The sequence below is a fragment of the Sander vitreus genome, chromosome 1 (genome assembly GCF_031162955.1).
Source record: "Sander vitreus isolate 19-12246 chromosome 1, sanVit1, whole genome shotgun sequence".
Lineage (NCBI taxonomy): Eukaryota > Metazoa > Chordata > Actinopteri > Perciformes > Percidae > Sander > Sander vitreus.
In genome coordinates, this window is record NC_135855.1 from 3186852 (window position 1) to 3199499 (window position 12648).

Genomic DNA, 12648 nt, shown 5'->3' on the forward strand with positions numbered 1-12648 from the left:
CCTTTCCTCCCGGCTTACGACTCTCACCCACAAGTCTCTTATCCCCCAAACTTCCAATAAAAACTAATTTAGCCTCTCGGGAAATCAAGCCAACTTTGGCTGAGGAGTGGCACCAACTCCAAGTATCCCATTGTGCTTTCTGTATATGGCATTCCACTACTCCACTCACTTTCTCTTTTCCGCTTATTCTCTCTGCCATTCTCTCAAACTCTCAAACAAAGCTGCAAAAAGGCCCTTCCACAATAAGTCTATTGTGTACCCTGGACATTTATATGGATGGGTGCATGATCCCAACTCGCATATTGAATATTCTAGCTTTTAGTGTCGTCACAAAAAGATTATCCCTTTCTTCAGATTTCCACCTCTTTCACAGAGAGCTATTTATCAACTCGGTTTTGAGTGAACCCAGCCGTCACATGGCAGAGCCCCTTCAATAATACGCAACACTTCCTCGACTTAGGGATAATTTGAGAATCAATTAACCTGGTAGGAGAATGAACAGTGATTTGGGTCCATGTAACGCAATGCAATGAATCTGGGGCATATTGCATTAGCTTTGAACAAAGGAAAGGGGGAATCAATGAGTCTTCCATTATCATAACTGATTTACATTCATAACTTGTATCATTACAGTGACAGGAGACCCACCGATGGCGAGGTTCAGGGAGCAGGCTGGTGCTTACATGGCATAATCGGCTGCCAGGTGCAATGGATTACTAAAACACTTTAGAACAAGCTGTCAAATCATAAACGACAACATCTTCCCTCTCAATGATCCACCTTAAAACATGTTGTGGATGTGATATCAAGATAGGCTGTAGAGTTTCAGACCAACAGTCACCATTGTCCTATCTTATTTACCACAATGTTTTTTTTTTTTAACAACCACCACGAATGAGGGATTCTCTGTGCTATACATACATTCCAGGATGGGAGAAAAACGTAATCTGGTTTATTGGCATTTCTTTAAACCAATCACAATCGTCTTGGGCGGTGCTAAGCGCCGGACGGAGCAACAGTGCCTCTGCAAAACAGCCTCGAGAAGGAACTTGTTTTGGTGGAACGTGTACGTTCAAAAGTTGTTTTAGTCGTGCGACAGAAAACTCCGATTGGACAGATAGTCTAGCTAGCTGTCTGGATTTACCCTGCAGAGATCTGAGGAGCAGTTAACCATAGTCCTCACAAATCCACCAGAGGTTAGAACGCCAACACAGAGACAGAGGAAGGGGACGGACATCCAGCAAAAATGAGGGACAGCCGGCGGAATTTCCGGAAATTTAAAGGTCGTCAATATAGACTATTGTGAGGAAGACCTGTAGTTGTTGAAAATGATGTAAATCAAATTAAGGACGCTGTGATTCCAGCATGTGGTTGCTACTTGTTTTGCAATTTTGATGTGTAGTATCCGTGGATGAGTTTGCGATTACTCTAACTAAATGATGATGTTAACACAGTACGTGCTTCCACATAAAAAAGAGTGAGTGATTCAGAGAATAATGTAGTTGTTTGGGTCTGGATTGGGTAAATGACAAAATGCACAGTAAGGGAGCTATGAGTTTGTGTTTTGAGCTGTTTGTTTCCTTTTTAAAATGGGCTAATGATACATGACTGCATGTGATATCTTGAGTGATTGTGTGTAATTTATGCTTTTATATAAACTCATAGAATGTATAAAACTGGGTAAACCCACTCCAACCGTGCAGAGCTGTATACAAATACAAGTCTCTGACCACTGGGATTAACTGTCATCTGCTGCCCCCCAGTGTTGAACGTTAAAAATAACATCAGCTCTGTACACAGCTGGTGTGGTCTTTCAATACGATCATATGCTGTTGCATTAGCTACTTTGACCCTCACATTCACAAATATGTCTAGGTTTTTTATATGGCTGGATTCATTCAGGATCTCTGTTTTGAAGTATTTTAATGATTCATAGCAAAATCTCAAGTTTGACCACTCTGAATTATCGAATAGAAATTCAAGAATGGATCAGTGAACATTTCAAAAGACAAGACATAGAAAGATTAGTCATAAGAGAAGTTTTTTTTTTTTACTTTATCGCTCTGAGAAAGGCAGTGCTGGCTTGAGGAAATAAAAACAAGGAACAAGGAAACAAGGGACAAGCAATAACCTAACCTAAAAAATGTTCCCCTGCAGTTAGATATGAAAATGACAGTGAATACATCGGAGCACTCAGACAACCTTTAAACAAAGAACATAACTTTTTATGAGGTGGGTCTTGTCGGTGGAGCCAACAATCACATTTCGTCCATTAAGCCAGTAGAGTGGCAACAAAATATTATAGTCAATATTGGTCATTAAATATATCAGTTTTTCATTCACAATTACTCATTTAGTCTAAAAATGGCAAGGCTAATGAAAAGCCCCCATCATAGGCTACCTGAGTGCTAAGTGACAGGTGTTACATTTACAATGGTATAAAACATCAAATTCTCATGCTTGAGAAACTGGATCCAGCCATGTTTGCCTTGCCAACTATCAAACTGCATTATGGGAATGTCACAGCATTGTGGAGAGTAGCCGTAGACAACAGCCCACTACAGAACTGACTGTTTCTGTTGCTACTGTTGTTTTGGCTTCAGCTGGTTTAAGATTAGCTTGGTCTTACTAGCTTCAAATACAAATTGTATTGTTATTAAACTAACTGGTTAACTATTTAATTAGCTATCTAACAGTATACCCAACGCAGCAGGCTGGTCTATCAAACTGCCTTTAACGAGGCAGTGAAATATAGTGTCTGTACCCGCATATACACGTATACATGTATAGCAGGCTACGCATGTATTAGACATACATATTCATTTCAGAATGTATGAAATGTGGTGTTACAGACTGATCTCATTAAGTGGCGTATGTATGACACGCCAATTCGTACATTACCTTGCGATTGCGTGTCAATTTAAGCCGTAGTGAGTAGTATGAAAGCCCGAAAATCCGCGTAGGGAGGTTGGTTGAGGGGGTGGATGGGTCAAACAACACAGGACTTTCACCCCGGAGACCGGGGATCGTGTCCCGCGTGTCACGTTTCCTAAACCCAACTGTCGCTTTTTTCTTTTCCTAAGCCCAACCCCGTTATTGTTTTCCTAAACCCAACCTTCCAAAAAGCGATTATGCGTCTTGATAACACGCCAAAATGGCATACGAATTATCACTTATTGAGATCAGTCTGCAACCCGTCAGCTGTAGGCGGCGTAGACATACACGCGGATAGCTCAAAATGCGTAAAGTGCCGTGTATGTTTACGCAAAGTCATGATGTCACGTTGGGTGATAAAATGTTATCAGTGTGATGTATTTTTGTTCTGTATAAAACACCCTCCTCAGCCCCCCGCCCCCCACCCACCCCATTTATCTTGCTCCACCATTCTAGTTTGACAATTTCTGTATCAACCTTAATCTTAGCCCCCACCCTACTTCTCTATCTCCCTCCTCCCGCTCCTTTCCCCCTCTCTAAAACACCCTAGGAATAAGTCGGTAAGGCACAGCATCTGTGTAGCGCTTCCAGTCCTTGCCGTACTTGCTGCCGCAGCGGTGCTCATCGCGCACACAGCGGTGGACCAGCAGGATGGTCATGTAAACTATGTAGAAGTATGGGAGTATGTGGCCAAAGCCACAGGCGGCGCAGTAGGCCAGCGAACCCATCAGGTCCCCAGTGTAGTTGAGGTGGCGGGCCACTCCCCAGAAACCTGAGGTCATGAGCTTGCTGCGATGAACGCCGCCGTCTGTGGAGCGATACGAGCACTCGATGTACGCTGGCTTCCGGCCCCAGATGGAGCACGAGCCCTCGGTGCGCCGGAACAGGTCCTTCTGGTGGTTGGTGGAGCGGAAGATGTAATACCCGACCAGGCCGAGCAACAGGACAGCCAGGGCGTGGGCGTTGGAGAGCTGCACTGGCTGGTACACCAGGTACAGACCCTGGACAGCCAAAACACATACATTTACTGCTGAAATGAACCTAATATTTGAATGTCCCTGCCAGACTGTGCATAGACTAAAATACACTCACACATTCTAGTCATTATATTTATAAATATATATACACAGTATATATTTATAATTTAATCAGACACACTGAATTGGATAGCAAAAGTTGCAATAATTATTATGTGGATGGCAAATATTTGATAGAGGATGGCATGTAGACACAGAGAATTTAACTTCAATACAGATTAGCACTGATGTTTTGCATTGTGATATATTACTCTACTACTTTTTTAAATCCACACAGCTATTAAAACAGGTATTTACACATGATGCTGCTAAGGAGCATTTAGGATGCAAGTTCATATTTATGACATATTTAATACTGTTTGTGTAACCATGCATATGTGTTACCTGCAGTGTGTAGAGGTACGGCAGCCAGACACAGTCTCCCCAGCCCAGATACCATCCAAAGTGGTCATGGCAGATATCAATGGTCTTCAGGTACCACGCCTCATTCCAGAAGAAATCCAACACATAAATGGCCTACAACAACAACAAAAAAAAACACCCCATTGTTGTGGTGGTATCACTTTTTACTCAAACTGTGCTTTCAGAGTCGAGACCTTTAAACTTGATGATGAACATTTATGTTTAATAGGGCTGTTTATCCACACTGATCTCCTGATTCAATTACATGACCTTACATGTCATTTAGCTGCCGCTTTTATCCAAAGCGACTTACAATTGCTATATATGTCAGAGGTCACACACCTCTGGAGCGACTGTATTTAACTAGGGGTTAAGTGTCTTGCTCAGAGACACTGGTTGATGTATCGCAGTGGGAATCAAACCCAGGTCTCCCACATCAAAGGCATGTGTCTTATCCACTGCGCCATCACCACCCTCCTTTTCTCTCCATAAAGGACTTTAATTATCTAAGTGTATGGCTGCAGCCTGGAGACCTCCCATCTCATGCCTCCCGTCTCATGCCTGGGCATGTCCAACGGTAAATTCAGATGTTCAGAATACGAAATCATGAAAAAATTGAATAAATCACGCCTGCACATATAAACACAAACCTGCTTTGCTAGCTCCATCGTGTTGTAACTAAGACATCTGATGATGTTATTCATTAGCATGATTGCCATACTGTTTAGTTCAATCTAGTTCAGTTTCCATTCACAACGTGACATCATGACTTTGCGTAAACATACATTTACATTGTTATCTGTACGCATTTTGAGCTATCCGCGTGTATGTCTATGCCATATTGAGAATGAGGACATACGTCATGGTAGCTTGCTGTCACGTGACGATTTGGGAGGTGTCTGAGCCCGCCCACCATTTTGGGATCCTACGCTATCGGTTTCCAGGGGCAACAGTGTAAGAGCGACACAGAGACGGAGCAGGAAAGACGGATCGAGGAATTAGCATCACGGCAAAGGGGTTGGGTTTAGGAAAAGAAGAACGGGATGGTTGGGTTTAGGAAAACAATAACGGGACTCGGGACAACATCGGCACGGTTGGGTTTAGTAAAAGAACAGGATGGTTGGGTTTAGGAAAAGAAGAACAGGATGGTTGGGTTTAGGAAAAGAAGAACAGGATGGTTGGGTTTAGGAAACGTGACATTTCGCAAAACTGCATCCATAGGATCAGCACACAGAGTTGCTCAGGTCATCAACAGATATTGGTTTAAAATACACCCTTCTTCCCGCTTACCTGCAGTACGTTGACCAGGATCATGGAGTTGGTGACGTGGCCGTACAGTTCTTGCTGCTTGGCCATGTAGGACAGATTGATAAGAGTCCAGGCTACGATGCCGGGCCGACCGTTGAAGAAAAGCTTGAAGTCAAACCACTTGCCGATGCGTGGGTTGAACTCGATGCCCATCATGTAGTTGTAGAAGATGTTCCCTGTGAACTTGCTGCAGAATCATGAAAAAGGGTGGAAATAAAACCGGTTGATACAGTTGTGTACTAATACCTAAGCCCATAACTAGTTTACCTTTTAAGATATTATTATGATAGACCGAGAACACCTTTCTGCTGTAGAAATCTGCTCCGACAACTTGTCGTCGTGTAACGTGTGTATCAGTACTCACCAGTCCTCAGCGTTAGTGGGGAAGAGGTAGGCCTTTATGAAAGCGAAGCTGGACACAGCGTAGCCCAGTATGTTAGCACACCACATCAGGGGGATCCAGTTGTCGAAGATGATGGTGGGAGAAAACCAGTGGAAATACTGGGCATTGGCATACCACAGAGCATGAGTGATCAGCCAACACTGCAGCCCATTGACCTCATACTTGTTAATCAGGCCTACAGTAGTGAGAGTGGAGGAAACACAGGAGGTTGGACTTTAAAAGATAATATCTGATAAGTTTGATAATGAATGTCAAGTAAGTGTTTTAAATGGGGATTAAATGTTTTGTTACAAAATTATTTCAGCACTGAGTCCGATTGGGGTAACACTGGACCTCTTAATTAAAGGGAAAGTTTGCTGTTTTTCAACCGGCTTTGTGTCGCTGCAGCACGGGCAGTACATGCAGATGAACGGAGCCCAGACACCCTCCATGCCAAGTGGAGCCGAAATCTCCATCGACGCCTGGTGGCCGGCTGCAGTTGTAGGTCATAAATCCCGCCTCCTCAATGCTAGCAGATGGGACATTGGCCAAACTAAAAAAATCCAATTACATGTCAAATAAAATTGTTCCAAAGATGATTAAATGTCAAATAGAATTTTCCCAAAGATGGTTTCTGTCATTTGAGGTAGTTCTGATCACGCTGATGTTTGTTCAAGTGTTCTTTTTTGTTGGTGAGAAATTTGATTTTTATTAGTTATTTGATGCTACAAAACGGGGTGGAACGGCATGATTGACAGCTGCGATTGACTCGCGATTGGTCGGGCTGGTGTATTATGCATACCGTCCGATCACTACTCTGGACTCTGGCTCCAAAATTACAAGATGGTGGCGCCTGTATCCTGGACATTTTGGCTTAACTTTTGTACAGTGGGAGGAAGTGGAAAAGCATCAGCCATCTTTTTTCAACAGTCTGTGCTCCATGTTGCCAGCGCCCGGAGCTCCCCGCTCACCCGTTGGCAAAAGTTCGCCGGATGATGCATTTGCAGAGCCAGTTTGCCTTTAAACAAATGATATGGACGGTTGAGCATGGGTTTGTGTGGTAATTACCAGCAGGAGTTCGTGCTCCGTCCTGCACTCCACCAACATAGCCAGGAACAAACTTATGAGTAACATCAGGAACACACATGTACAGGAACACCTAAGGGACAACAGAACTTGTTTTAACATTTGCCAAGCCTGTTTGGCAAGAGCTGAAGACAATGGACAAATTCTTCTGCTTTACTCTTCCTTTTCCTACCTGGAAAGCCACCCAGATGGCATATATCTTGGCAGCTGACCAGGTGAAGGAGGGTGCCCGGGCCCAGATGGAGAGCAGCGTGGTCTCTCCTTGGTACAACTCCAACAGAGGCTGGCTGATGGAGCACTGGTACTGATCACAGGCCATCACAAAGTAGAAGACAATGAAAGGGGCAAAGCAAAGGAGGCCAATCACACTGCTCAAGGAAAACCAGTCCACCTCCCTGAGAATGAATCACATACAGATACAGCATGAGGGCAGTTGAAAATGATAGCACATTCAAGCTGCGATTGGGGATATTATGTATTTTATGGACAAACAATATTTTCACATTCACTTAATCTGTACAGTGTGAGGTCCTAATGTTTCAAATATTACTAGAAAGCCAAATTAAGTGTTAGAAAGATAAGACCACAATATTGAAACAACCCAAAAAAAAAACATTTAAAGAAAAGTTTGGTGCTTCCAATAAATTCCTCTTCAAGAATGAGAAAGTTTCTTTTTCATTTTCATGTATGACTTGAAAACAAAATAATCTTGCATATGTCTTGACAGCTGATACAGTATGTCTATTCCAAGTCTATTAATGATAATAATACATTTTATTTATATAGCGCTTTTTAAAGACACTTGACAATGAAGCAATGAAGTAACTTAGCCAAGCGACAAATAAGGTCGAAAAAAGGCGACAAAAACATCGGGGGAAAAACGGCGGAAAACGGGCCAAAAGCGTCGGCAAAAGTGACAAAAACTTCAGAAAAAGCGACAAAACATTCTAAAAGCTACAAAAAAACTAGGTGAGCCAAACTGTATTGTGAACTTAAATTGATATGCGGGCCGGAAAATCTGCGAGGGGCCGGATTTGGCCTTGAGCCTAAAACGATACAAGCCTCGATACGCACTTCACGGGATTTCACGACACACGCTTGGAAGCCTCGGCACAGAACGTAACATCGCTAGTAACGACAGTGATTGTGTTCTGAGTGCTGCCAAATCGCGAGTGACTCAATACTGTGCCTGAACGCATCCTGTGTGGACACAAATGGAACACTGCTGAGTCGATCACTTAGCAAGTGGTTCCAAAATGTTAACAGATACTGTGTCAGATCTTTAAGGCCGGCTACACACTGGCTGCGTGGCGTGAGCGTGGCGTTTCTGTTGCGTGGCGTTTTCTATTTCTTTGCACACCAGAAACCTGTCTGACGTGGCGCTGCTGCTGCTAGCCTTGTCTGTACACATATATGTTTCCCATTGATAAAATGAAATACCATGTTGGTTCTATTTCTACTGGCTCGAGCCGTACCTGAGACGTGCGTGTCACGCAGGCAGTGTGCAAGCTCTAACCTGTTAACATGGGCAAGTTTAACTTTGTGATAAACTTGTGAAGTGTATTAGATGACAAAATGGCCCTTTAGCAACCTGTGAGATAACATCAACTCACCATGCTCTCCCCCACTGTGCTGGCTGCTCCCCCTGTTCAGATGCTTTCCCATTGGCACGGTGCTGGGTTCGTCTCCTGGTGGCCTCCATGGCCACTGCGTCACTCATTTCTGGTGAAGGATTAAGGTTATCAGGTTAAGATCAGTTATACAGCGGCGTGCTGTACTTTCTACATCACTACAGCCCTTTTAAGGCAATATGCAGTGGCATACACCAAATACACAACCAATACACAATAATACACCTATGAACAGGATACAATCTGTTTTTTCTCACAGATTGTGTCTTTTTGTGTGAACTCCTTTAACGAATGAACCAAAGTGAACGCGCCATGACATGTAACGTTTTAAAAAAAAATTTTGTTCCACAAGCCAAATAGTAATAAACAGATAATGAGTTAATGGGGGGAATTAAAGTTCATGTCCATGGAGATAACATGTCCATGTGACATAACACACAGGGCCTTGAGTGGAGGTTATGAGGCTCTGGATTCACTGTTTTTATTCAACTGAAATTAAAATGTTGTTCTCTGTGACTGCAAACCTCCCTCTCTCTTACTTACACACACACACACACACACACACACACACACACACACACACACACACACACATCTTTTTACCTATGCATCCACCTACATAACTGAACTTACTGATTACACACCCCACTGTTAGTTGAATGTGTTGTGTATGTTAATATTTAAACTAATACATAATTTGCTAATTGGCTTGATAAAAGCTATCTCATACAGCAAGCTCTGGATAAACTGTTATGTGAACAACCTTATATATTATTTATATATTATTATAACAGTTATTTTTTACTGCAAACCTCTCTCTCTCTCTCTCTCTCTCTCTCTCTCTCTCTCTCTCTCTCTCTCTCTCTTTGCACACACACACACACACACACACACACACTTCTGGAGCAAAGGTAATACCAGGTCGGAAGGAACTAGAACTACATAGTATACTATAACTATACAGTGTTGTCTCTCTGTTTTGTCCAACATGTCCATGTTAAGCATGTTTTTTTCAGCAGCTTCATGAAATAAGTGAGGACGGAAGGGGGGGGGGGGGCAACCCGCCGTTGTATAACGTCAACAAAGGCGAAAGCTTACAGTTTTTAGTATGTTCACTAACATTTCATTTTCTTGCACGTGCCTACTCTGACGCTAAATTACTATGAACTTAGTTACCTCGAATTATTACAGTTAAAGACCAGTAGGCTATCCTTTGCATCCTGAGCATGCCCCTTGTCATTATGGACGTTAAATGTAACGTTAACACACGTTAAACCGGATTATAATCCAGTTACAGATGCTCTATTGTATCGTAGCTCACTCACCCGTGGATAAAAGACAGAAAGGGGGGAAGGCAGGCTGCTCGTCTCTTGTTTCCTCCCGGGCCAGGTGCTGGTTATCGCGCAACCGCTGGGCAAAACTCACCGTAGGACCAGAGACCCCGCCCATAACGCGACTACATAATACAGTTTAACCAATGGTATCCGTGCAAAGGCGGGCCTGCGAAGTGAACCGGCTTCTCATTGGGCAATTCTAACTGGAGCCACCAGCACCTGACACATTCGCCAGTGGTTGAATGGTTTAGCCAGAGTAAACGAGGAACTGGCATCATTATGAAATAGTTGTCATTATTATCTCCGTTGTGTGGCCAAACACTGGCCTTTGACATCCTAGAATTTGTATAATAAGTTGTTTTATTACTATAATACCAATGATACATGCATAAAGAGATTAACAGCCAATTTTTGCTTAGGTAGTATTCTTCATACTGTTTCTCCTTCATGCATTTTATACCATCAAGATCAAGATGTATGGCTGTGTCTTGTCTTCTAGGAAATACATATTTGAAACAAGTAGGCTATTAGGCCTATGTCATCTTAAATAGCAAAACCACTCACGTTAAAAACAGAAATCAAACATGTCACCCTCTAATTCCGAATTTTGACCCAGTTGATAAAAAGAAAAATTTAATTTCCTACTTGGACAGAAGTGTTTGAAACTAAATATAGCGTGTGCACTTCATATGTATTAACAACCAAGACTATATTGCAGTTAACCACTAGTATCTATGCTAGCAACTTATATTTGGTCGGTCTAATCTTTAATACATTCAAATACATAGTCCTATGGTGTTACAGTTACCTCAAGTTTCCCTTCTTGACAATGTATTTTTGGTTTTACAATATTTTGTCATCCTGCCCTGCCCTGAAGTCTGACATACTTGTGATATAAGTAGTACTGTGTATCCAGGTGCACTTACATAAACTAACCACTAGAGGGTAGTATTTAGCTGTGGCATGAAAAGGTATCTGCTTAAATGACAAACATTACAGTTGCTGTCCAGACTGAATGGACAAAAGTCATCAAAAGCTGTACAAGGCCATAGCACCACTACCTGGCCATATGGGGGGAAGTGCACAGTTGAATTGTTTGTATATTTCCAGCCTCCTCAAACCAATTGAACCAATTGTGCTAGATCAGGCACTACACATACCTTGCTCTTCATGTATGATTACAGCAGCCTCTGAACTCTGTTGATTGTGCTGGGAGTTGGTTCTCCCAGATAAATCTGCATTGCCTCTGAGACGTTTTTGAAGTGCAGAACATTTCCTCTTGCCAGCCTCCTCCATAGTAAAAATATCAAGTAGCTCGCTGGTTTTGACTGTCATGATGCCATGGATGGAGGCTGATGTCTAGACAGAGCTGTGCCACCTATGTGGGATCTATCTGGACTATTTTACTGATCTCCCTCCAGGCAGTGTATCCACTGTGAAAAATCCAATTCAGTGGGAACCAGAGTCAGAGTAGATCCTCAAATGATGGACTCTTGGGCCAAGCCTCCAAAAAACAAACCACCAGCAAGAGACAATTAAATGACCCACTGCCTACATGTTAATCTTCTATAAGACCTTAGCCTCGAGTATAAGTAAAAGAAAAAAATGACAGAAAGGAGAAAAGAGTCGTGTTTATTTTTACTCTATGTCCACTTTTGGAATGTGTGGAAATGTGAACAGTTTATTAGAGGTACTGTATTTTCTCAGCACTTCTAGCTCTGATATTGGGAGTGGGGATACATTCCTGTCTCATTCCTTGATTTTTGCGCCACGTTAGACATTCCACCATCATATTATCCCCTTACATGTAATCAGCACCAAACACACTCCTTCTGGAACTCTTCAACACTTTGCTGGTGAGGATTGTAGCTGTGTGCTCTTTGGACAGTATCCAAACGGTTTTGAGTTTATTTCAGTAATGTCAGGAGGATATTGCTAATTTCTTAAACTGACATAAGACAAAAGAACGCTGTCCTGATTTGGTTCTTCTCCAGGTCAGCTGGTTTCCTGCAGAAGAACTCCTGCGGCATTGTCTTGCATCGTCAAATGACCTCCATCTTTCTCTTTCTTTTACTGTTCTTTCAAACATTCTCCTATGTTTCCTAATCTCCTTCCTGTTTCCCTCTGCGACTCCCTTTGTTTTCGAGCACTTTTCTCCATCTGTGTTTCTACAGTCCTTATTCTGTTTCTCTCTTTTCATTCCTCTCTTCTATATTCTTTGATCAGATGCCTTGTTGCTATGCTGTTTCCAGACAGTATGATGTATCTGGGCCAAGCAGCAGACATCACTGTTTCACAATGTGTCTGAGACATAGAAGATGTTTTGGGCTGTTGCTACCTTTTGTTACCTCGTGAAATCTGATGTAAAAAATGCACCAGTTTGCTCTCAGGGAGCTCATTGCCAGAAATCCCAGAATGGAATGTGTCAGAATTTATAAAATTTGCAAAATGTGTCCCATATCTCAATTTACCACTCACAAGTAAGCTATTATAGCGTATAGAGCAAATGCCAAGTGATTCTTTATAGAATCAGA

General features: G+C 42.5%; 1 protein-coding gene across 1 annotated transcript; it reads right to left on the minus strand.

Annotated features, from left to right (window-relative positions):
- Positions 1 to 2028: 2028 nt before the first annotated feature.
- dhcr7 (7-dehydrocholesterol reductase) lies at positions 2029 to 10215 on the minus strand. The gene is made up of 8 exons (XM_078248969.1): positions 10106 to 10215; positions 8763 to 8871; positions 7322 to 7544; positions 7132 to 7222; positions 6046 to 6259; positions 5664 to 5868; positions 4356 to 4487; positions 2029 to 3935 (listed from the first exon to the last, which is right to left on the minus strand). The coding sequence occupies exons 2-8, from the start codon at positions 8867 to 8869 to the stop codon at positions 3471 to 3473; spliced, it is 1437 nt and encodes a 478-aa protein (XP_078105095.1). The 5' UTR covers positions 8870 to 8871; positions 10106 to 10215; the 3' UTR covers positions 2029 to 3470.
- Positions 10216 to 12648: the final 2433 nt, after the last annotated feature.

Coding starts and splice junctions, on each gene's coding strand:
- dhcr7 (XM_078248969.1), bottom strand. CDS start 8,869: ATGAGTGACGCAGTGGCCATGGAGGCCACCAGGAGACGAACCCAGCAC. Junction 5,869..6,045: donor CCCACTAACGCTGAGGACTG/GTGAGTACTGAT, acceptor ATGATTCTGCAG/CAAGTTCACAGGGAACATCT. Junction 3,936..4,355: donor CGTACCTCTACACACTGCAG/GTAACACATATG, acceptor TTGGCTGTCCAG/GGTCTGTACCTGGTGTACCA.